The 26386-nt window shown below is 35.6% G+C and overlaps 1 protein-coding gene across 3 annotated transcripts; it reads left to right on the top strand.

Annotated features, from left to right (window-relative positions):
- The first annotated feature begins 3524 nt into the window (after window positions 1-3524).
- On the top strand, window positions 3525-26138 carry CMTM6 (CKLF like MARVEL transmembrane domain containing 6). 3 transcript variants are annotated; one of them, XM_037846599.1, is made up of 5 exons: window positions 3529-3753; window positions 14443-14619; window positions 18160-18258; window positions 21209-21374; window positions 25782-26138. In XM_037846599.1, the coding sequence occupies exons 1-4, from the start codon at window positions 3616-3618 to the stop codon at window positions 21344-21346; spliced, it is 552 nt and encodes a 183-aa protein (XP_037702527.1). In that variant the 5' UTR covers window positions 3529-3615; the 3' UTR covers window positions 21347-21374; window positions 25782-26138. The 3 variants fall into 3 exon arrangements, with proteins under 3 accessions (XP_037702532.1, XP_037702527.1, XP_037702522.1); XM_037846604.1 differs by lacking the exon at window positions 25782-26138 and having other exon boundaries at window positions 3525-3753; window positions 21278-24649; XM_037846594.1 differs by lacking the exon at window positions 25782-26138 and having other exon boundaries at window positions 3530-3753; window positions 21209-24649.
- The last annotated feature ends 248 nt before the right edge of the window (window positions 26139-26386 follow it).

Raw genomic sequence — 26386 nt, 5'->3', positions numbered from 1 at the left:
GTCTGATACAGATGAAAATGATTTCCCTGTAGAAAAAAAGTTAAACACAAAGGTAACAACTTCATTGCTCTTTAGAACATTAACCAACCTTGGATTTAACCTAGTAATCTTATTTCAGCATTCTTTCTTTTGTTGACTATACATTTATCACAGGCTCTCCTATCCTTCTTTGAATCAGCATTACATTCTTTTGATTACCTTACTAAAAGTTAAATAAATTCTTGAAGCATGCTCACTATATATTTGTATGAAACTCATCTTTTTGACTTTTTGAAATTTATACTTTGATACTGAATTACTTCCTCCTATGTTCCCTGTCTCTGTCATTACCCTCCCCCAATCTCCTAATTACGGGAACTTGAAACCTTGGCATCTGTTCCATTTCTTCCCATACTCCTCAATCAAATCCATCTCCAAATCTTACTGGTTTTACTTCCCATGGGTTCTATACTTTATTCATTACTAGTGCTAGAGCTTAACCTCTCATTCCTTCTTTCCTGAACTTTTACTGCAGCCCCTACCTGGCTCTTTGTAACCAATCCAGGCTACACAAGGCTACTAGAAAAATATTCAACAGAAGAGCTCTGGTCATTTTATTCCCCTGCCCAAAACCTTTGGTGGTTCATTGTTGCCCAACAAATAATGGAATGGCTCAAGTTTCTTAGCCTGATTTTTTGAGCCCTCCAGAATTTGACCCTGAGATTATCTTCCTTGTTACTCTTCGTTTTTCCTCCCTTTACTGAGTCTATGTGCACTTTTTTGCCTGCCTTCATTCAGCCCTTCTGCCCTATTTCGGCATGTCCAAATCTTAAGTATTCTTTAAGTCAGCTTAAAGCTCCACTGCACTGATTCAGCTGCAAGTCATTTCTTATTCCTCTGAATTCCCAACACTTAATTTGTATCTCTTTTATACCACATATCATTTAACATTTTGTAACATGGTCCTTTGTGGATTATCCTGTGGCCTCATTTTAGAACAGCATTTGTGATTCAACTTTGTATCCACGTTATTGCCTAACTGTGCTAATAAAGATAAGGGTGCAGTGGAAATTTATGAGGAGGAACTGTGAAAACTTAAAATCTCAATTGAAAAATTTGCACCAAATTATTTTTGGATGTCTACTATCCCATCAAATCATAGTTCTCCAAACAATCTTTATCTTCTTGTGAATGTTTTCTTTCTCTCATTTAAAAAGCTATTAAATTATTAAAGGAGAAAAGTGAATACTCTTCAAAACCTAAAATAAACACAACTTCCTCTCTGCTGTCTAATGTATCGTTTCATTATAAATAGGGTTTCTCTTTTCAACATGGTAGATCCCAGCATTTTTTTATTCATTAATGAAGGTAACAGTTTTCCATGTGGACACTCCCATCAAAAGGCCTCCCTAGTACAAGTGTTTACTCATGAAGCCCTAAAATCTTATTTGATCTTTTAATTTATTAAGAATGAGGGATGCATACTTCTTTAACTGGGAGGGATATCAGTGTTAATATGCTGGGCAACACCAAATCGATCAGAGCAAAGGAAGTTATGGCATATCTGCTCTCTCCTATCTGAAGGCTTTCACTTTCATTACATTATAAAACAATGTTTCTTTTTATGGGTGGATTTCTTATCAGACTTATTGAGGGAGAGTTTTGTTACAAAAGTGTTTTCCCAAGTCCCATCCAGAGTCAATCTTTGGGGCTGGGCCTCTGAAATCTTTGTTTTTAGTTTCCCAGAAAATTCTTATGTACTTTGAATTTTGCGAACCACAAGCTAAAGAGGAATGTATAGATCATGTATTCTTCTAAATTCAGGGAGAAACAGAGATGCCCTAGAGAATTGCCTGTTGTGCAGCCTGACAAACTAAGACAGTTGAGAGAGTTTGCTCACCTTCCGTCCATCTGTTCTCCTGCCTCAGTGACTTTTGTTGTTGTTTTTACTTTTTATTTTGAAAAATTTCAAACATATACAAAAGTTGAAAGAATTAAACAGGGAGCACCCATATACCCCACCTAGATTCTACCATTAACATCTTACTGTGTTTGCTTTATCACATGCTATCCATTTATCCATCCCTCTATTGCCATTTTTTTGGATGAATTTCAAAGTAAATTGTAGACATTAGTAGTGGGATGGTGGCAACTTTAAGAATAGAAGAGCAGTGAGTCTTTGTAGCGCTGTTTAAAGTGCAGTGACCTTGTTTTATTGGACAGGATTGGTGATTGCTTGGCCTTGGAAAAATATTGCAAAGGCATTTAATAAAAGATATCAGAATAATTTTGGCTGGTTGTAGACAGCCACTGTAGACTCCTTCTCAGAATACTATCTACTTGTCTCTATTTGTTTGAAGGACACCTTTTGTTTTGTTATGGAAAGAAGAAAGGGAGGTTTGGGACTATGAATAAGAGAAGATAAATGTGGAAGCAGATGGCAGCAGTAACCCCTCCTCTCTTCCAAGGGTTTTGAGACCCTAATGGAGTGATGGCTTAGAGGCTGAGGTTTGCTGGCTTACTGGTTAGTTAAGAGGTTACAAGTCAGACCGCCTAGGCCTGCATTCCAGCTGCCCTGCTTACTAGCTGTTGAGTCATGGATATGATCACCTCTTGACCTCAGTTTTCTTAACTTTATGTTGTTTTGGAGAAAAAATGCCTGGCATTTTTTCTCCAAACAACAATGTAGTTGTTGAAATATGCTTTCCTTGATGAGTTTACTTAAAGTCCACAGAAAGTTAGCATGTGACTGCAGCAGTTGGGAAACAAGAAAGAGACAAGTAAACTAAATGCTTTTAACAAGCCTAAAAGGAATTCGGAGAGATGGAGGAGGAAGCAGTACTGGAAGTCCTCCCAGACAACCCATTGCACTTAAAATGAGATCCAACTTCTTCCGTTGGCCTTCAAGCCCTCTGCGTTATCTGGCCTCTGCCTACATCTCTGACTTCATGTGATACCCCTCTCTTTCCCTTACTTAGTTCCAGCCACACTACTCATTTGGTCCACAGGACATCTGTTCCCTCTCCTTCAAAGTCTCTCCTCATCCTTCAGTTCTCACTCAAGTGTCACCATCCTCAGAGATACTTTCTCTGACCTCCCCATTTAAGTCGTTGCCTGTTCAGCACCCAACTCTCCATCATATCAGAGCATTATTTTCATGTCGCTTACTCTCTGTAATTATTTATCTGTTTACTTGTTTATTGTCTGGCTTCCCTACTACAATGTAAGTTCCATGAGGGCAGGAGCCTTGTGTCTTTATAACACCAGCACCTAATACAGAGTTCCTTGCACACTGTAGGCTCTCAAAAACTATTGATGGAATAAATGAATGAATGAATGTCTAGAAGAGAGAAAATGGAGGAAGGAGAGCAAGAAATCGGTGTTCAAAGGTCGATCGACAGAAAGAACCCATTTTTGGGGTGAGAGCCAGGAAAGCAACCGCTGACAGATTGAAGTTTGACGGGAATAAACCTAGAGCGGGAGGGGCGTGGCGAGGGCGGAGGGCGGGCGGAGCCTCCCGGAAGCGGGGTAGGAGGCTCCGGAAGTGACGGCCGCAGCACCAGTCTTTCGGACCTCTGGAACTGCTGAAGTCCTCGACGCTAACTGTGCGGTCGCTGAGCTCCTGGGTCCTGGGCGATGGAGAACGGAGAAGTGTACGGCCCCACCACGGAGGAGGACCCGGGCCCCGCTAGGGGCGCCCGGAGAGGCCTTGCTTCCTGTTTCTCCCTGGGTCGGCTCCCGTGGCAGCGATGGGCGCTCAAAGGCTCGCAGCTGGTGAGTCCGCGATGGGGGATAGGGGTCGGGCCGCGAGATCTCGGGTCTCCAGGCTTGGGAGGCAACGTAATTGCTTCTCCTTAACTTGATTGTTCAGGAGACGGCCGTTTCTACACCCCCATTCCTTCCTTCAGCCTGGGAAGGAAGGTATTACCCTCCAGGCCGCCCCCACTCTCCGGGTCTGCCCACTCTGGAGACCCCCGATGGCGACCCGGGGCTTCCAGCGTATCATACGGGTTCGGGAAATGCGTTGGAGGACACCCAAGTCAGCCACTTCAACTCATCCTGCTTAGCGACCTTCCTCTCTTCTCCCGGTTGTTAATCTGCATTATCGCCCAACGTGGCTGTATTTAGAACTATGTAGTACTTTTTGTTTATCTTTCTCTGGTTCTTGTGGTTTTCCTGGTGCGAGCAAATGGAGTCTAAACTTGTTGGGCTACACATGGCATTGAGATGTGTCCCCAATAAATTGTCTCCCAAAAGTTTTATTTTGACTGGAAAATTATTATTTGTGAATGAGCCGTATGTGTGTGTACGAGGTAGAAAGTTAAAGGGCAACTATTTTTGTGTGAGTGCAGGTAGCAGAACCGAAGCATGTTATGCTTCTCTTTCCATTTCTTTGAGTTTCACTTTACTTTAGGCAGTTAAGGTATGTTAAACCCACTAGTGAAAATATCAAAACATCTTTGAGTTTTAAATTATAATTGTTTTATAATTAAGTGGTTTAACCACTTAAGAGCAATGCATTTTTTTGCAAGAGGATCAGTGTGGGCACTATCAGGATGCCTGGAAGGTTTGTGGGTTTTTTGTTTGTTTGTTATTTAAGTCTTCTCAAGTAAAAAATAGCCCATTGGTTTCCTTGGGAAGAACTTAAATTCTTAGAAATCAGATGATCAGAACGTAAATTCTTAGAACTCAGATGACCTACTTTATTGAATAGAAAACCGGCCATCAGAAAACTGGCACCATTTTTTAGACACGGAAATGATTATGTTTGGAGGTGACTGGGAAGCCACTTGGAGGAAAGTGACACTGTGGCTTTTGGAATCCAAGAGGGTTTTGCCTTGTCTATGTTTCTGTCCTTCTCTGGGTAGTTCCACACTAGCCACCTCTAGGTTCTTATCAGGCATCAGGGTGTCCCTCCTGCCACTGCTCCTTTGCACAGGGTTTTCCTTCTGCCCAAGATGTGCTTCCTTCTGCTGTGCTTCCTCTTGTCAGCTCTCATGACTTTTAGATATCAGCAGTTTCTCTGTATTAGAACGAAAATGTTTGTACAGGAGTAGTAGAAGTCTTTAGAACATTAAAGTATTAGTATTCATCTGAAGCATTCTTGCTACTGAAAAGATCTGTATTTGCTCTCCACTAAATGTCCTACTTTCAGTTGCCTTTATTTTTCCTTCCTGATCAGAAGTGGCAAAGCTAAAGTAGAATTTCTCATTACCTTATTTATAGTTCAGTAAACTGCCATTCTGTATCCTTGGCATAGAATACAACCAGAAATTTTGGTGATGACTTTTTACTTGGATGTGGAGAAGAGGTGAAGATTGAATTTGCCTTGAAACATTGTTTGTCTATTCCTGTTTGTTCTCCATTATTCATAAGGAGAAAAGGGGAAAGAATAAAAATGAATATCTCTTTATGAAATCCGTTTATTTGCTTCTGGGGAATTGTAATGTTACAAGAATGCTTTCTTGGATATAGATTTTTCAAAATCTTTTGTTGTTGTTGCCTCTTGTTTTGATGGTTATTTTTTTGTTTCTGCTTTGTCAGTTTTCTTAATGTCTTAACTCTTCACAACAGCAGTATATTAACAGCAGTTATCCAGAAGGTCCCAATGAAGTATTATATATGAAGTAAATAAAAACTGTCATCCATCATGGGGCAACATGCAGGGTTGTTTTTCTGTAGGTGATTTTATTTTTAAAAATTAAATAGAATTGCAGAGCTCCAGCAAGGAAACTACTGTAATGGAGAAATTCACAGTCAGAAGATGAGGTGTATTTAACATGGGACCTGCAAATCCAATTTTATTCAAAATGTTGTACATTTATGTGTTTAGGTATATTATTTGGGGTCCATAAATCTTACCAGATTCTCAGAGACTCCAAAAGAGAAAAGAACCCTGTTCTAGAACTTTAAAACCAGGCACCTTGTACTTAGGAAATTCTTATATTAGAATCCTAGGAGGTTGAATTTTATTACCTCTGAGCTTCTTTCTACTCTTAAGATTTTTTCAAATCTTTGAGGCTCTTACGGTGTGCTTTTAGTAGAGCTGAACACCAAAAGGGTGAAGAACTGAGCCTGCAAACGCAGAGAGACAGGTTAGAGATAAAAGAGTGTAACTTTTCTAACTCTTGGAGTTTATGTGGCTGTGTGTACCATTCATTGCCTTAATTCTCTCAAAGGCCTGTTCAAGATACAAGCATCCCTTAACTATCATCCATCCTTACCCACCACTCTGTTAAAAATTCAGTGTTAGGAGTCACTAGGGTCCTAAATTTATGCAATCAGTTTATCAGTTTATTCTATCCTTAGATTTGTCTTTATGCCCATATTTTATTTTGTGTGTGTGTTTTGAGGGTGTTTGTTTTGAGGTTAGAACTGGTATTTTGCATCCTAATGACTTGCCAGTAAGTGGTGCACTTGCCAAATATGTGCAGTATTCTCTCTGCAACAAGCTCCAGATTGTGTTCATGGTACCAGTTGAATGTCCTGATGGCTGCACAGTACTGTGATTCTAGTTATTCTTTGGGAAAGCAGTTTGTTTTAGGATTCATCAGTGATTACAATTTATGAAATTATAAATAATGTTATTCTGTAAGTGACAAAAACAAATAACTTAGAAGCAATTTAGTCTATATTCGTGCTGTTTTCATTATTTAAATTTGAAAATTGATATGTACTAAACTGAAATGCTCTGTTTTTACCTTGAGAAAGATCCATAATGTCTGCAAATTATCTTTGAACACTTGTGAATGTAAATGTTTGCCTAAGGCAAGGGAGACCTAGCCTACTTCTTCAGGCTGACAGATTTTTTTTTTTAACTTGAACCTTTACATATAACTTTATAAGATTTTTAATAGCAAGTTCATTAATTCATAAATTGTAGAATTTTGTAGATGGTCTTATAATTACTGGCAAATATTAAAAAGTTCTTTTTATAAAAAATTGTTTTGGTAGTGGACTGTTAAAGACAAATGATGGAAAATTAGTATTTAATATAATAATTATTAATTTCAAAGCAGCGTAAAGTTTTAGAAAAGGTAGTGAAACTGAAATGGAGAGAGATACAGAGTGTGCTGGTTTGAATGTATTATGTCCCCCAGAAGAAGCTATATTCTTTGATGCAGTCTTGTGGGGCAGACATAATAGTGGAGATTAAGTTGGAATTTTGGATTAGGTTGTTTGCATGGAGATGTGCCCCACCCAGCTGTGGGTGGTGACTCTGGTGGGATACTCCCATGGAGGTGTGGCCCCACCAATTCAGGGTAGGACTTGATCAGTGGAGCCATATAAATGAACTGACTCAAAGAGAAGAAACCGAGTGCAGCTGTGAGTGACGTTTTGAAGAGGAGCAAGCTTGCTAGAGAAGAACGTCCTGGGAGAAAGCCATTTTGAAACCAGAACTTTGGAGCAGACGCCAGCCACGTGCCTTTCCAGCTAACAGAGGTTTTCTGGATGCCATTGGCCATCCTCCAGTGAAGGTACCCGATTATTGATGTGTTACCTTGGACACTTTATGGCCTTAAGACTGTAACTGTGTAGCCAAATAAACCCCCTTCTTATAAAAGCCAATCCATCTCTGGTGTTTTGCATTCCGCAGCATTAGCAAACTAGAACAGAGAGTATTCATTATTTGAATTTTTTTTAAATCACCAGAGCTGTGGGTAGTACCATCTTTTAGTCACTAAGACTTTCCAAATGTGTTGCTTCTAGCAAATTGTTTTTAATTTCTGACTTAACAGAAAAAAGGGAAATACACAAGACTATGGTTGTAACTTTAATAACCCGATCTTATAGGAAAAGCCTATAGGAACATTCATAGTCATAAAATGAACTCAATAGACCATGTTTTATGGTGGGGATAAGTATGCAGAGTCAGGAGACCTGGGATCTTGTTTGTCCCTGGCTAACTTGGGACTTAGCCTGTCAGAAGCTTAATTTCATTATCTTTACAAATGAGGGTGGGAGACTATATGCCCTTCAAGAGCCCTCCCCACTGTAAAAGCTTGATAATTCTCTTAATTATATTTGGGTAATATTTTATGTCATTAGAAGAAGCCATATTGGGTATATAGTTGTTATGTACTTAGCTCAATATTCATGAAGTAATATTTACTATGATGACTTCCTGCTATTGAGAACATAATTATTTACCAGAAAATAATAATTGAGCCTTTTTACTTATGGGTTATGTTCATCAGTAACATCTTACCTAATTCAGTGACCTTTTTGTCTGTTCCTTCCAATCCTTGACCACTTTGGTATTTGAGGCTGGTTGTCATCCATGTCTTAAAATTCTTCTTTCCTTTAACTTTTACTTTTCTTTTTTAACACGAAAATCAGTGACTGCTTTAAAAAAAAGGACACTACCCCAAGACACACTTTCACTCCCCAGCACCAAAGTTTAACAGTTTAAAGTATGTTTACTTGCTTTTTAAGGTGCTTTCCTAAGATTCTTTTTTTTTAACTTCCTATGACTTGCTTGTCCTGTGCTGGTTGTTTTTTTACCTCCTATTCTTGAACTGTGGTATTCCTTAAGGCCAGGCCCAGTCCTCTGCTCCTGTTTTTTACCCTACCAAACCAGACAGTGTTTGTTGCCTCATCTAGAAGTCCATTCTTCCTTTCATGATCATCATATAGCCACACCTAACTCCTTAACCATTTTTCTCATCACTACTCATCCAGTTAGGCCAGTTGCCTTATTATGACTTGGGCTTACCATGGAAATTCTTGCCTTCATGATTCTTTATTCTCTCCCACTGGGAATGTCCTTTGCTTATGTCTCTTGGACCTAGTTTGAATCGTGCTTTTACACTTATCCTCTCCAACTACTTGTAGCCCACGTGTATCTGAACATTTTCCTGAGATTTTCTGAATTTACATTTGAATGCTCGATTACATAGTATAAAATATATTGTTTTTTATTGTTTCTTGTTTGTTGGGTTTATTGCCGTGTACCTAAAATGAATGCTCAATTATGTGGTATAAAATATGATTTTGCTTTTTGTTTTCTTGTATGTTGATGTTGTTCTATTGTTACATATTCCTATACATGTTATAGTATGGGATTCTAATATTCAGATACACTTTACTTTGTACTAGAGACTGTATAGTGCCGTGGGGAATTATAAAAGAAGGTTAGTAGCATCAGAGATGGAGAGGCAGGGGAGAATTTCATACTGAATATAGCTTGTAGTGCTAGCTTCTTGCCCTTTGTTTGGGAATAGGACTTGATATTGTACCAACATCTTAAGATGTTTATGTAGAACCTTCCTCTTTATACTGGTCTGAAAATCAAGGTCAGTAGGAATGACTCCTGTTAGATAAATTTGGAGCAGGGCTTGTTGAGACTGACTACTTCTGGATGAGCTAGATCCTACACCTTACCTAGTGAGGTTAGAGAAGCAGTCCTTTCCAGACTACGAATAAGCTTTTATTGTTACGTAGCCTTTACAGATGAGTGTGCCTGATAATCTAATTATTGTAATAAAAATGGTTCAAGATCAACTATGCCCAAACCTCAATTATAGTTTTAGGCTGATCTCTCCCCCAAATTAGTTGATTTTTAAAAAATTCAATTTATTGAGATGTTTTCACATACCATATAATCATCCAAAGTGTACAATCAGTTGTTCACATTACCATCATATAATTGTGCACTCATCACCACAATTTTTGAACATTGTCATTGCTCCAAAATAATTGGTTTTTATACACTTGAAGTGTATTTTTCAAAGTTCTCATACAGAAATTCCTAGAACATGAACAAGATTTAACATAGAAGCAAGAATAAAGCAAACAAGATGTTAGACATTTAGTATTTTATTATATTATAGTCATGTAAAAACTTATCCTGTGATTATAATTAAAGGAGACTAAGGGACTAAGGAAGTACCTTTACACAGTGACCTGGGATTTATATTGGTGGTGTAAAGATGTGCAGTGCCTACTCAGTATTTTTCTGAAGGAAGTTGCATGGGATATGCTGGGCTATTGTATGCCTCACTAACTTATAGGAAATCATAGCGAGTAACTTTCTTTTCATCCTTGTATAGATTCTTTTCAGTTGTGATATATGAATTTTGTATTCAGTAGGAACAGGGTAAAGAATTACTTAGAGGTGTAGATACCAGTGTAGATTCAATCTTTAAAAAAATTAAAAAGTAATAATAATAGATTCACAGGAAGTTGCAAAAGAAATGTACAAGGAGGTCCATTTGCATGTGTATGAGTGTGTATAGTTCTATCCGATATTATCACATATGTATATTTGTATAATTACCACCCCAGTCAAGATACAGAACTGTTCTATCACCATGGAGCAACCACTAATTTGCTCTTCATCTCTCTAATTTTTGTTATTTCAAGAAAATGATATAAATGAAATCATACAGTATGTAACCTTTTGAGATTGTTGGTTTTTTCCACTCAATATGATTCTCTGGAGATTCATCTAGTTCATTGTTTATATTATTTGCTTCTTTTCATTGCTGAGTAGTTTTCCATGTTGTGGATATTCCACAGTCTGTTTAACCATTAAATTTATTAAAGGACATCTGAATTGTTTAGTTTTAGTCTGTTATGAATATAATTATAAACATTCTTTTTTTCCAATTTTTTTTGTTTTTCCCATTATATATGTATTTTTAATACATTTTTATTGTGAAATTTAACATATATATAGAACAGTGATAACTTTCAAAGGACAATTTAACAAGTAGTTAGATAGCAAATTTCAAAGTATGTTATGGGCTACAGCTCCACCATTTCAGTTATTTCCTTCTAGCTATTCTAATACCCTAGCATCTATCTATCTATCTATCTATCTATCTATCTATCTATATATATAAAGTTTCAATATTCATAATCCTTTGTTAAATCCTGTCTTGTCTGTCGCTACCCTTTCCTCTTGATTAATCATTTTCTCGATCTTTAGGTTTGTCTAGGCAGTGACCACCCTAACTTGTTCCTTTTTAACAGTTTTTGCATGCACATAAGTGTTCATTTCTTTGGCATAAATGCCCAAGAGTGCAGTTGCTGGTTCATATGGTAGTTGCATTATTTAGTTTTTTTTTTTTAAACTGCCAAATATTTTTCCGGGTGGCTGTGCCATTGACCTCTTTTTTTTTTTTTTAAATTTTTTTTAAATTTTTGTATATCTTTTTTTAAATCCTCATTTTATTGAGATATATTCACATACCACGCAGTCATACAAAACAAATTGTACATTCGATTGTTCACAGTACCATTACATAGTTGTACATTCATCACCTAAATCAATCCCTGACACCTTCATTAGTACACACACAAAAATAACAAGAATAATAATTAAAGTGAAAAAGAGCAATTGAAGTAAAAAAGAACACTGGGTACCTTTGTCTGTTTGTTTGTTTGTTTCCTTCCCCTATTTTTCTACTCATCCATCCATAAACCAGACAAAGTGGAGTGTGGTCCTTATGGCTTTCCCAATCCCATTGTCACCCCTCATAAGCTACATTTTTATACAATTGTCTTCGAGATTCATGGGTTCTGGGTTGTAGTTTGATAGTTTCAGGTATCCACCACCAGCTACCCCAATTCTTTAGAACCTAAAAAGGGTTGTCTAAATTGTGTGTAAGAGTGCCCACCAGAGTGACCTCTCGGCTCCTTTTGGAATCTCTCTGCCACTGAAGCTTATTTCATTTCCTTTCACATCCCCCTTTTGGTCAAGAAGATGTTCTCCGTCCCACGATGCCAGGTCTGCATTCCTCCCCGGGAGTCATATTCCACATTGCCAGGGAGATTCACTCCCCTGGGTGCATTGACCTCTTTTAATTAAAATGTTTTGTAAAATAAAATGTTTGTTATATATTATGAAATGTAGCCGCTCATTTTGATAGTGATCTTGTTGCCATTATTGTGTCTAGTTGCTTCTACAGGTTTGAATCGGGTGAAGTGGCATTTTCCTTTATGTTTTGGCTTGGTCATCAGTCATTCTGATGACTGTAATGCCCAGGAGACCACTCACCTTCCACAAAACCCACAAACTGCCCAAGTGTACCTTTCTTCTCTTATTTCTAGAGAAGAGTTAGTTCTGAACCTGAATTCATTCTATCTTTAGAGAGGGATCTCTATATTAGCCTCTTCCTCTATCTTTTCTTCCTCTATGTTTAGATTCAGCCAATCTTACTGGTTTCTGACAAGGCATTTAAACATGCTGAGTTCTTTCCCATCTTAAAACTCCCTTCCCTTTGGCCTCATCCACTACTGCCTTATCTGGCCACTCTTGAAACTGTGCTTTTGGCTATGCTGTCTATTCCACTGCCTGATCTTCCCATCACTTCCCCACACACATTACTGTAATCTAGCTTCCCTACTGACTACATCAAAATTGTCTTGCTGGTATTACTGTTTACCTTCTTGTGGCAAAGTCTAATTAATGCATATTTCAAAGTTGTTTTTAAGTGACCTCTAAGTACATTTGGCACTTTTGATTATTCCCCTAGAAATACTTTTTTCTTGGTCAGCTACCCCTTGGATTGCTGCTCTTCCTTGTCCTTCACTGTCTCCCCCTCTGCATATCCCCTTAAATCTTGGTATTCCTCAGAGCTCTACACTGATCCACTTTCCTTATTCTGGGTTATCTCATCCTCTCACTTGGCTGACACTCACATCTTTATCTCCACCTCAGGCCTCTCCCCTGAGTTCCAGACCCACATATCCAGTTTCCTCCTAGATATCTCAACTTAATCCCAGGCTACTCATATTCAGAGTATTTAAAACTGAATTTATTCTCTTCCCAGCACCCTTGCCTCTTAAAAAATGAGAAAACTCTTGATACTTCTTTATTCACTGAGATGCCAGTATGTTAATACCACATATTAACAACAGTGGGAGTTCTGTTAAAACTCAATTAATTGAGTTAACTAGCATCTCCATCCACAATGCAAAACATACTGACCTGCACCTAGACAGCAAGTCCTGGACAGCCATGGCCAATAGTTGCTTCCAAATTTGTGTATGCTAGTTATACATTTTATAGTTAAACTTTTAATTTTGACATAATTTCATACTTACTGGAAACTTACGGAAGTAATATAGAAATAATAGAAAGAACTCCAGTATACACACCGTCTGGATACCCAGATTTACAACTATTAGCATTTTGATATATTTGTTCTTCCTCCCTTCCCTTGCCTTCCCCCTTTTCCTTCTCTTCTTTTCTTTTACCCTTCCCCCTCCCCTTCTCCTTCCCACTTCAAGTACATTTCCTGTGGACAAGGACTTTTAGTTACTATAACACCTTAAGTATAACTATCAAGCTCAAGAAATTTAACATTGATATAAAAGCGTCCATATTCTAATTTTTTCAGTTGTTCCAATAATGTTCTTTTGGCATTTTCTCCTCCATTATTAGATCCAGTCCAGGATCTAATAAATGTCTATTGCATTTAATTGTCACTGTCTCTTTAGTCTCTCTCTCTTTTTAGTTGTGGAAATATGTACACAGCATAAAATTTCCCATCTCAGCCACTCCCTGTAAATAAACATTTAATTAAATATTACACAAACTGAAATTGAATGTGAAAAGGAATTGTTTCTATGAAAATTAAATTGAAAGTTTTGAAAAGACAAAGTTAAGACACTAAAATATCTGCTGTGGAATTAAGTGAGAAGAAGGCAGCTGTAAAAGGTTAGTAAAACTAGCCCAACTCTAGAAGGATTCTACACTCTGCTTCTCAAGTGTCTAAGATCTTGCTCCACTTTAAATATCAATCTGAAAGTGGTAGGTCTTGAATTACGGAAGTGGTTACTGCAGAAAAGATGGTGTGGAATTGCAGTCACTAGACCCATTCTCAAAAGAAGAGGAAAGATAAGTGAATAAATGTTCATTTTTGTTTTAAGTTAAAATGTTTAAGGTATCTGTGTCTTGTCTCCCATTTGAATTGTACTCATCCTGTCTGATAAGGGCTTCTACTGCATTTCCCAGTAATTAACCATTCTTCATTTCTACTATCTGGTCACTATCTTTTCCCCTGATTTTCTATGTAAACTTTCCAACTGGACATCTGCCCCAACTTTTGCCCTACCTCCAGGCCCTTCTGCATGCTGTGTGTAGTTAGCAAGAACTATTGAAAGCATAAATCTGATCATGAATGCTTTTACTTCAAAACACTTAAAATCCAGACTTCTTAAACTAGTTAATGAGGACATTAAGATTTGGCCTTTCCTTTCCTCTAGTTTCATTTAATAATTTTTGTGCTGCCATCCCCTTCCCTCAAACTCAGCACTTCAGTCATGTTGATTTGCTTTCAATTCGATAGTTTAGCAGGGGTGGGAGGATGGAGTGGGCAGGGATGCTGTGCCCTTTCAGTAAATTTGTTTGCAGTGGTCTCCACTTAATAAATATTTGAATAAACAGATGGTATTTTCTGAATACTGTAGATTTCCATGAAAAGTACATAAAATGTTTTGTTTCTTTTGTAGTTGCTGTCTTTGCTGGCCTTTATCTGTGAAGAAGTTGTATCACAATGTACTTTGTGTGGAGGACTTTACTTATTTGAATTTGTAAGCTGCAGTGCCTTTCTTCTAAGCCTCCTTATAGTGATTGTGTATTGTACTCCAGTTTATGACAGAGTTGATCATGTAAAAGTAAAATCATCGGTAAGCATTAAAAATAAATCCCTATTTTAAGAGCATAGCTATTTTGCAATCTTGTCTAGTTCTCTTGTTCAAAGCAGTAATGCTTTCAAGACTCAGCAACATGAAAATACTTTATCTGCTGTTCCAACTCTGCCTTTAAGCAACTCCGTTTTTCCTGCTAAATAGTAGAGGGATGGTAGGGAAAGTGAGATTAGAATGAGAGGAACAGACGCTGCCAACAGTTTGCAACTGGTAGTTCAATCTAATTCACATTAATTGAAAAAAAAACTAGAGCTTTTTCACTTTTGATTTCTGATGTTTCAGAATGTCACCCATTTGTTATGCAGTTATTCCTTGCATGTCTATTATACGCCAGGCATTTTGCTAGATGCTAGAGATAGAGTAATGAACTAATGGGGATGTTTTATGAAGAAAGTCGACACGTGAATTAAGAAGGCATTTGTTGAATTCTTTGTTCAGAAATTGCCCTTGTAATAAAAGAGTACATGGAAGTTTTATTTTCACAAATTAGAGATGCTACATTCTAAAGACTTAGTCTGCTGACCCTGAGTTTTTATTTGAATATATTTTGGATTTGTAGGATGACAGATGAGATAATTCACATAGGGACTAAATTTAAGGAAGTGAAGAACAGAAATTTATTAGCATGTGAGTTGTCATTAGTGGAGATACTTGTGAAGAATTGTACGTTAGAGCTGACATGAAAGAAGTCATCTCTCTGAGGGAAAAAATGTAAATTAAGGTAAAATTTTAACTATTAAGAACAAGAGATAATAGCATAAAAACAAAGCAGTAAGATTCTATTATTGTTTTAAATTAATGAGACACAAGCATTGGGTCATATATCCATTATACACCTAAGATATATACTTTTTTTTTGTACACCCTTTGTACCTTTTGAATTTTGTGCTGTGGGAATCCATTACTTTTTAATTAAAAAATATTTATTATTTTTAAGTTAGAAAATGAAAAATAAAAAGTTGATACCAGTTTAAAAATCACTTTGAAAAATAAGTAGAGTCTGAATCAAATCCATCAAGTATTTGATAATTCTTGGAGAAGCATGCAGTTCTTGGTATGACCAACATATGGCCCTTTTGTTAACATGACTGATAATAGCTTCTGCTAGTGCATAGTGCATATTTTATAAGCTGTGAGTTAGAATCCTCATGCCTTGTAAGGGTACTGCTCCATTTTTCTGATGAAGAAACTTAGGCTCAGGGTTGTTAAATAACTTGTCCAAAATTCCACTGCTAGGGTGAAAATCAACTGAGATTTGAACCCAGGAAAGCCCATACACTCTGCATTCTATGGTATGACTTAAACAGAATCCTATTAGAACAAATGTCCTAGCACTTTAGATGTTGTCATGGCACATACCCGTCACTACTAGAATCTCTGTATAATGGTGACAATAAAAACAACAGAACTCATTTAATTTTATGATGTATTAAGAGAATCCAGATAATACCTAGAATTTTCTTAAATTCTTCCTTTTTACAGAGAAGGATGCTATAAGATTTGGACAAAGGATAAACTCTCTAGTGTCTGAGCTGGTTGATTTGTAGTTTTAATGTATAAATTTTAAACATTAAATAAAAATTGAAACCATTTACTCATTTCTTTTCTCTCAACAGCAAACAAATAGTATCACTATCCATACAAGTATTTTTAGAAATGTTTAGTTTTACTTTAATGCTGCATCTGAAGTGTTTTAAGAGCACTGGTCTTTTTGTCAAGAAATATTGTAATATTTCCAGTTAGTGCAGTGGACTAATTAAACTAAATGAAATGTAAAACATTTATTATATCAAACTGGAGCATTTAAAAACTTATTTTAGAACCAAAATTAAATTTTAAAATACTGAGAAAAGGGAAAAATAAATTACTCAGTCCTTTTACCCCAAGACAGCTGTTGTAAATATTTTGTTGTATTTCATTTCAGACTTTTGCTTCTATTCATAGGTGATTGTTAAAATTTAAAATAGTTGTAATCGTAGTATATATATGTTATGTTCCATTTAGCATCATAAGGATTTTATATTTGTTTGCATGAATGGTTTGAAAATTGCTTTTACTGTATTCATATTAGTATTCTTAAATTTTAAATACTTTTTCATGCAGAAGAGGTTTTCTGTTTTAGAGGAAATGTTTTGAATTTGTTGTGATATTCATGGTAGGGTCCAGGAGGAATGATGGTCTTTTTGAAGAAAGAATCTTTTCTATCCCATACTACTCTTGGTCAGATTCTATTAAGAATAACAATTGCCAATATTTATGGGACATTTACTTTGTGCCTGGCACTGATCTGAGCACTTTCTGTGGATTAACTCTATCCTTAGAATCACTTTATGAGATAGATACTGTGATTTTCCCTGTTTTGCAGGTGAACAAATGGAGCTCTGTTACTTAACAGAGAAGTTAAGTAACAAGTTCATAGTCACACAACTAGAAAGTGGTGATATTGGGATTTTAAATGTAGAACTCTTATGTTTATTGAGCACTGCATTTTTTATTCTTTCACAAAATGATGTCTTGTTTAATGTACTCCAAATATTAATAGAGTGTTGTATTTGTATGTAGCAGATTTGAAATAATATTCAAAGGACTAAAACATAGTAAAATAAGCATTGTAGAAGGTACTGTATAAAAACAACTCTTAGAATCAACGAGAAAACTTCTTTAATTTTTTATAAATGTTAAGTGAATAATTGACATGGTGGATGGTTTTATTGATACTAGGTTTAGTAGGATATTGCATTTCACAAAACTCTATAAGTATCAGACTTAAAACCCTTTGGAGGGCTGTCATTTTACCTGTTTCCCCCTCTGAATCAAGTATGTATGTCAAGCACTGTTGACATACATATTAGAGCCTTATGCTATAATGCATGAGAAAGCACTTTGAAACCCATAAAGCACTTTATTATTGGAAGTTGCATTATGATGAGCTTTGGAAGCTTTTATGCAGTAGATAAGCTCATATGAACTCATTTTGGATTATCCACTTAGAACAGTTGAAGGCAGTATTTTATTCCAGAGTCAGGGCTTAAGTATCTGAAAAAACACACTATTAGAGTAATTTTTTTAGTTAATGATGGTTTTCTTTTCCAGAGTGCTTTTAAAGCACTGAAATACTCTCAAGGATGCCATCCTAACATAGAATATTTTGAAAGGGAAAAAGAGTGCTTTCTTTTGCTGGAAGTAAGATGGAATTGTAATAAATCCTTTCATGATTTCATTATGTACTAGAGAAAAAGGGCTATTCCCCCCCCCCCACAACATTTTATTAAAAGATTATCCTGTGATATACCCTTTGAATCTGCCCTGTCCAAAGTTTGACCAGTGTTCCTTTACAGGGTGTTTAATGAATGCCTGGCTCATTGAAAAGCTAGAAGTTGAAGTATGAAATATGTAAGTTTGAATAATGTCAAGGAAAAAAGAGAAATCACTAAAGGTTTTTAAAAGTACAAAATTAAAACATTTGTTTCCACTAGTCTAACCATACTGTATTTTTTATGTGTTTATATGTATGTATAGGATTTTTATATTACTTTGGGAACAGGATGTGTGTTTTTGTTGGCATCCATCATTTTTGTTGCAACACATGACAAGACCTCAGCTGAAATTGCTGCAATAGTAAGTACCTTGTATTTTCACCTTTGCTTATCTTTGTTCCCTTAGAAATACAGGAATTTGAAAAGTACTTGACAAGTTATACAATAAAGGAGAGTAGTTCGTCTTTTAACCTATTTTTTTATTGTAATTTTGCACAGAAGACCTAAAAGCAATTAAATTTGATAGCCTTAAAAACCTAGAACCTCTTTTTAGAAATTGAGTTTTAACAGAAATTCATTTATTACATATATGAACATGTTATTGCTAATGGAAGTAGTAAAATTGATTTTATCATCTTGTATTCCTTTACTTTTCAGTTCAACAAAAATGCCAGATGTTATTTTAGGTGTAGAAAACACATGGGCAAATGATTAAAAGGTGCTGCCTAATGAAGGAGATAGGTACAAATTGTAGAATATATTACAAGAGCCAATAGATGTTGGTTTAGACAGCGGTCTTTAGTGGATTATGCATATGCCTAAGGGTACATAAAGACTTTCCAAGGAATACTGGGCAGGGGTAGTTTTTAAGGAAATCAGTTTGCAGTTATTAACCTCCAGATGTATTCTTTCTTAAAATTGATGTCTGAGAATGCATTTCTGATGGAGGAATTTAGCCAGCTCTTTCCAACCTTCCCTTTCACAATAACCCACCCTCCCTGCCTGAGGGAAAATAAAAGTGCACTTCTTGCCTGTCCTGAATATTACTAGGGTGCTTTGTGCTGAGATGTTTAAAACAAACAAACAAAAGCCCTTGGGTGCAATAAAGGGACAATTCAAAATAAGATCCACAGTTTTTGTGAAAATCCTTGGGGCCAGATGTTGTTTTGGAACCTAGAATATTCTGATTTTTAGAAAGGGGATACTGTTCATATTACTATATTATATAACACCCTCAAAGGGCCTAGGACAAAACCCTGTAATGTAACAGAACAGTATTTCTGAAGAAAAACATATGAATATTCACTGTAAAAGGGATCAAAGTATAGACTGTAAATAGTTTTACCTCATGTCAAGTTTGAGCCAAATGAATTCTGAAAATTTTGTTTTTGTAGCTTTTTGGCCTTCAGAATTGCAAAGCAGGAATCATAGACAGGAATTGGTCCCAGGGTTGTGAAAGTGCACGACTAACAGCTAGATAACAAATCCTTTTGCAAGTCAGCTGGTTTCCAATGAACACTTTGTTCTTAACAAAATTGAATTGGTAATTAATTGAGTGTTAACTAATAGATCATTAAAAGTGCTTTTTATGATGGAGTAACTCAAATGGAGTTCAGAGAATTGCATGGCATGGCTATAATATTTCTTATCTACTATTTATGTATGACTGCACTTTCTTAGTGCTTAGATGTGTAAAAGCAAAACCAAATTAATGCTGAAACTTGCTTCATTCTAGCAGTAAGTAATATTTATCCATGGATACATGAATCAATTGAAGAGAAAATACAGGATAAAGTTTTAACAGGGCCTTAGGTTAATTTCGGTTTATAAACATATTTTGTTGCAGAAGAGTTTGATAGGATGATCATAAAATACTTCCAAATATAAAAATGTATTGCTTACTGTAAAATTCTATGAGGGAAGTGAAATGAAGTTGAGGAAATTGAGTTTGTGGAGAGAAAAAGCATGGCATAAAATTTCTGGCTATGTTAAAAAGCTTATTTTTGTGTTTTAAGTAGATGATGTAATTGTTAAGATTGTTACAGTATTTAGATTTTATTGGATGTATTTTAGTGACTAGTATTTAAAAAGTCAGTATTTATAATATGCTGGAAATTATCTTTTGGAATTATTTAAATAATGAAAAATTTTATAGACTTAAATGGGTGAGGGAGTTCATCATTTTTTTGAAAAAAATCTTACAAGGTATGTGAGCAAAAGAGCTGAAAGGTCATTTTTTGGAGTATATGGCATGGAGGGCCCTGCATGGACTGGCACTCTCTGAGGGTGGTCAGAGATGTCTTCACAGACAAGGTGATATCTGGTCTGTGTTTTAAATGTTTTACGAAGTTTGCCAGGCAAATAAAGGATCAGGTCAAAATAAAGACTCTAGAGGGAAGAAGAGGTTTGCGTTTTAGGGGGGGGGGTGATGATAATTAAATTTAGGTTGGATGTGTTGCGGACATGAATTAATGAGTTTGCTTTATAGTGAAATGAGGCAGAATGTATGCTTTTTAGGGTGGAGGGGTTGGGGAAGGGAAGAATAAAGAGACTGTAACAGACTGCAGTGGAATGTTAAAAATCATAGGGTGTTAAGAGTTGGAAGGAGCTTTAGTTATCAAGATCAGTTTTCTTCTATGGCCCCCATTTCCTTTAGCATTTTGCTGGTGGAAAAGCTCAGTTTGAACATGGACTTCTGTTTCTGGTCAGAATTCTCAGAATGTTTGCTCATATGTTAAAAAGAGTACAATGAGGAAGTAATTTGAGGAAGAGGAAGTAGATAGTGTCATCATGTTGCTGTGTCATAATGTGACATTTAACTGGAAAATATTATTTAGGTAATTTAACTTAATATCTTCAAAAGAATTTCTGTTTTGGTATTAATAACTTTTTTCCATTTTCACCTAGGATCTGATGCCCTTTTTACATATTTCTCTGATCACATTTGTGGGTCAATCTAACCATTACTAACAACCCTGTGTTTTGTATCATTTTATAGTATTTTAATATTTCAGCTATTGGTCTTGGTTTCATAGATTGGCACCCCACACATAAACTTGCACATGTAAGACGACATATATATTCTGTGGGACTTTGACTAATGGTCCTAATTCTGGAAATATCTTTGTAACATTTTCCCCATTTTTTTTGTGAGTTAAAAAAAAAAAGAATCGTACTACTAAAGTTAAGAGTTGTGTATAATGTGAAATTGATGAATCATTTTGCTTGCATGAAACACTGTCAGAGCTAAGAAATGTGAGATTATATTCCAAAATTTCTCATTTAATCTTTCTCCCCCCTTTCCTTCTCAGGTGTTTGGATTTTTGGCAAGCTTTATGTTTCTAATTGACTTTTTCACTATGTTTTGTGAAAAACGACAGGAGTCCCAGCCGAGGAAACCTGAGGCTACCAATAAGTCTGAAGCTCTCACTGAACCACTTAATGCTTAAAGACTCTGGGGAACAGGTGTTACATAAGGTAGCAACTCTTCACAATGCCGTGCTTTGGCAGAAGCTCTTGTAGAATTTGTGTAATTCAAACCACTTCTTTTGGAGCATGAGGGGAAGGGCAGGAAGGCTGTTTGTGTCAGTTCACCACAAATTAGACCAGAGGGGTTTTTGTTTATAATTTTTTTCTTTTGGTAACGGTTGAAACTTACCTCAAGCAATGATTTTTTTGGGGGGTAGGGGATGGGAATGACAACTCTTTAAATCGTATAGAATAACTGGTGATAAATTATTTTGTCATTCTTCTAGAACATTTTAGAAGGCTTAGCTTCCAAATTATGCTTTGTAGCTATACAAGTAGCCTGATTTTGCTCATCCTATTAGAAATTTTTCATTTTTAAATTACCTTGCTTAGTTATGAGTTTCTTTATTAGTAAAAGAAACTAAATAGACAATGATTGGATTATATTTTGTTCACTAAGATTTAATGTATACTTGAGATCAATATTTAAAATGTTGGTCTATTTTTTTTTTTCCTTAAAATATCTCACTCAGCCTTAAAATTATATTGCGATACTTTAGGATAATTATTACTAACTCTTTCTAAGACCTTTGTATATAGCCTAATATAAAATATATATGGGATATGTTGGTATTTTTTTATGTAAAAACAACATAAGCAACCCCATGTTTATGCTGTGTTTTCATTGTTCATGATATCAAATTTAAAAAAAAGATTGTTATATAATGTAACACACAGAAAAATTGAACAAACTCATATCAGACCTAAGGACCAAAGATAAGAAAAATATGCTTTTTGCCCAATACAGTGAAAGTAATTATAAAAACAGACTTCAGCCACTTACCAAGTATCTGAAGAGATGAATTCACACTATGATTTATTAAATGGTCCATTCCCATGTTACCAGTTGGCATCTGATTATTTCTACTTAAACTAGTACAGGTCTCCTATGCTTTCTTTAGTGTTTTCTTGGGAGTCATTCTTCTTTTTAAAACCTCAGCAAAGAAGTTAGTCATTGTGGCTTTTTTTCATCTATTCAAGATGCTTTTCTGTCTCCTTATCACAATGATCCATACAGGTTCATCATCATCCGGCAGAGGTGAATTTCCTCTGGCTCTCACTCTTTCTTGTTTTCAGTGGTCCAGAATCTTGGGCCCTTTTAATTGCATAGAGTGTGCAGCAGAATCTTTTGGGTTCTTGTTTTCACATAGGCATTGCTCTAGTTTCTCTTTGGAGGAGACCTTCTTAAGAAAGTGAATATCTAGGAGAATCCTGTCCAGATTAATACTGTTGATGGTATAAGAGAGTAGTCGAACCACTCTCAAGAGATTTCGTAACAAGTTCTGATAATTTGGAAGAATTGTCATAAAAGTTCTGGTAATTTGGAAGAATTGTCTGTTGCTAGCAGGCTGTCATAGACCACCCAGGACACTTGGGATCAGGCCTTTCTGACCAAGTGGTTCACAGACTAGACCTTTCTTGTCCTTCTAGATTTTTGTTCACTAGTAAGTGATGAGACCATGCATCAGGTCCTTCAGATACTTTAGTGGAAGTCTCTGGGCAGGGATTTCTATTTGAAATAGTGGAATCATGTTTATATCCTCACCTGCCATTTGTGTGTTGTAGATGGGTTTCACATGTTTGAATGTGGCTAATGTTCTCAGAAATTGATCAATATGGCCAGTTACAGCTTCTGTTCTCTCTTACTCTCAGGACCTTATCAATTTGTTCATAGCTTGGAGGCAATTGTTAATTGTGATGCCACCCATCACTGATACTGTTTTTACTGGGAATGTCATCCAAGAGAGGAGAAATAGTTTGGATATTGGGTCCAAAAAGAAAGACTGGTTCAAAGGTAACCAGTTTGCAGTGGGCAAGTTCTGAAATTTTGCATCAAACTGTACCATTGTCATTTTAAATGTCATCTAGATCCAGCTGGAATTTACAGCAAACATCTGGGCTACCTCAGGGTCCCCACCTGTGCATTGGGCTTCATTGAGTTTGACATACATATCCTCACCTGACTTCACACATTATAAATAGCATGTTGGCATTGAGCTTAATCTCTGCTTGTTCTGGGGTTTTATTGATGCAGGAGTGGGTCTCTTAACTGGCCACTTAATCATTTCCTTTTCAGAAAGATGTTATGTTCTCTGGTGTTTTTGATCACTCTGAACCTTCCTTCACATTGTTTGTTATGGAATCCATGACTGGTTAGCTTCCCTCTAACTATTGTATTGTGGAAGGAATTAGGAGTGAAAAAACTATTATGATAAATAAAATGTTCAAGCAAAACATGGGACCAAAAGCCACTGTTGTGTATGAAAAGGGCAAACTCAATGAACTCAATAAATTAGGACCATTATGGTAAATAAAAAGTTCAAGCAAAAACTTGGGACTAAAAAACCATAGTTACTAGAAAAGGGCAAACAAATTTAAAATAATTTTTTATTAATAGCACTGGTAAATGTGATTTATGTTGCATACAAATACAATGTTTAGAATGGTTTTTAAGAATTAATAAGAGAAATGCTCTTACAATACAAAAGTTTTATTATTACTATTCTTAAATTATATTCTGTTTGGGGACTGGGAAGTGTATTTTTACATTGTTTATAGCCAATCATTTTTGTATTTGTCAATTTAAATCCTGTGGGTCTTTTTTATCTTCCTCAATGTCAAATTTTATAATCTTGTTTTTAAATAAATTCATTTTATTAAAACGTTCATACCCTTAAAGTTGTTTAATTATTACAGAAACATGATATTGAGATGAAAAGCTTTCTCCAAAGTTCTAGGAGTTGATTGTATAGCATTATTGAGTACCTGCATTGAATACTGGATACCACATCTTACCTGGCTTGGGGAAAAGATAGAAAAAAAACAAGTCCAGTTCCTAGCCATGAGCTTTCCCTCTTTTTGGAAAGTTGGAATACACATTCAAACATTTTTAAGAAGCTATGTATGAAGAGTTACAAAGGAAAGTTATGAGCTACACTCCTTCAAATACTGCCAGAGCAGCAAATTTGGACTCCATCACAATTCTAAATGTGACTAACAATGCTAAAAAACAAAATAGGCACATTCTTTTTTGGAGAGTTCAGTGATTGGGAAACTTGAGTGGTTCTGGAAAAGCTACAACTATTTGTATAGTTTGCGAAATTCCTGCCTCCGGCCTGTATGAGAATAACAAGGTCTTTATAGTCACCAAGAACTCATTGGAATTTGTACATTCTTCAGACTTTTGTGTTTTGTTTTGATTAAAGATGTTATATCAATATGCATTCAGCTTCAAGGAGCAGAAATCCTATAAAGTATCTTAAACAGTAAGGAAAATTGTGGTGTATCAAGAAGGTAGCAACATCATCATTTGCACAAAATATCCAAAGGTCAGAAGAGAAGGAAATAAGAATTATTCTTTGTCTCTCTAAAGTATTCCCTTTTACAGAAGCCCCTTGGTAGACTACACCTCCTTGACTTATTAGTCAGAATACATTAAATGTCCATTCCTAAATCAGTTATTGGCATGGAGAATGGAATTACTGTAATTGGCTTAAAGGAATCAAGATTCCTCCCCCTTGTTTGTGAAAGGGCCCACCCTTTGAAGTGTATAGCCTTCTGACACTTGAACAAAAATGGTTCTGCTAGGAAGGGAAAAGGGCCATTGAATTGGGAAATGAACAGTGTCTGTCATAGCATGTTTAAGGATGTACCCCCACTAGGAGAGTTAAAATTGGTGATGCTCTTATGAGAAATTAAATAATCAGTTTAAGAAATTTTTGTAGATCTGACTACCCCAAAACGAAATAGAATTAAGTAAAAATAAAAACAAAATGGTTTTATTTTTTAGACTACATTTAATTAATTCTACATGTAATGCATATCATAGAAAATTGGTTTAATAAAAAGTGGGAAGTATTGTTTTTTTCCCAGATACCTTTGTATTTGGCTACTGTTATTTTTAATTTTTGAAATATTTCTAACACTAGAAGTAGAGATTATAATAAAACCTGTTGTAGACAACACCCAGATTTAGTAGATCATAACATGTTGCCATATTTGCTTCAAGTTCCTCTTGTTTAAAAAACAAAAAGTTATACTTTTAAAGTACTACACCTCTTAATTTCATTCTTCATTTTCCAAAAGTAAATACTTTCTTGAATTTGTTGGATATCCTTCCTGTCTATGTTTTTATTGTCTGTACTATATATACAGATGTATCTTTAAATAATGTATGGCATGGTTTTGTGCTAGATGTATCATTTCATAGCTTTTCTCAATGAATAGTTTTTGAAATTTATCTGATACATGTAATTCTAGTTCACTCATTTTAAGCACTGTATGGTATTACGTTGTATGAATATGCTACAATTTATCATTTCCCAGTTAATACAAAAATTTTAATGTGATTTTCAGTTTTTGACCATTTCAAACAATGTTACAATGAACAAGGATACTTGAACATTTCTTCTTGTGCACAAGATTTTATTTGTTTGGTATGTACTTAGAAATAAAATGTTGGGTTGAAGGGAATGTGTACAATGTGAACATGGCTAAAATATTTCCATATGGGACTTCAAAATGGTGATACCAGTTTATATTCCCATCAGCAGAGTATGAGAGTGATTGTTTCTCTACTGTTGACCTGAATTTAACATTAATTCAACTTAATATTTTTGCCCATCTATCTGGGACTGAAGTGGTATCCCATTCTTTATTCCTCATATTACCAGTGATCCATGTTATCTTTTCATTTGTTAATTGACCTTTTATGGTTCCACACTTCTGTGAGTTGTTTATATCCTTTTTCTTTTTTTCCATTTTGAGTTTTTTGTTCCTCATTTGAAAGTTCTTGGCATATTATGGATATTATCCTTAGAAATATACCTTGAGATTTTCTTGCTGTCAGTGATATCTATTTTAACATGGTTTCTGTAGTTATCTCAAGGTCAGATAAAACTTAAAGATTTGAGTTTTATATTTAGAACTTAATTCTACGTTAATTTTTTGTGTATGGTGTG

This window comes from Choloepus didactylus, chromosome 1, assembly GCF_015220235.1.
Source record: "Choloepus didactylus isolate mChoDid1 chromosome 1, mChoDid1.pri, whole genome shotgun sequence".
NCBI lineage: Eukaryota > Metazoa > Chordata > Mammalia > Pilosa > Megalonychidae > Choloepus > Choloepus didactylus.
The sequence above is the reverse complement of the archived record's forward strand: the minus strand, read 5'-3'. Positions and strand labels throughout refer to the sequence as shown.

Excerpts from the sequence above, each read along its gene's own strand:
- CMTM6 (XM_037846599.1), top strand. The coding sequence starts at position 3,616 with ATGGAGAACGGAGAAGTGTACGGCCCCACCACGGAGGAGGACCCGGGC. Across the intron at positions 3,754-14,442 it reads CGCTCAAAGGCTCGCAGCTG|TTGCTGTCTTTGCTGGCCTT; the intron begins GTGAGTCCGCGA and ends TTTCTTTTGTAG. Across the intron at positions 14,620-18,159 it reads ATGTAAAAGTAAAATCATCG|GATTTTTATATTACTTTGGG; the intron begins GTAAGCATTAAA and ends ATGTATGTATAG.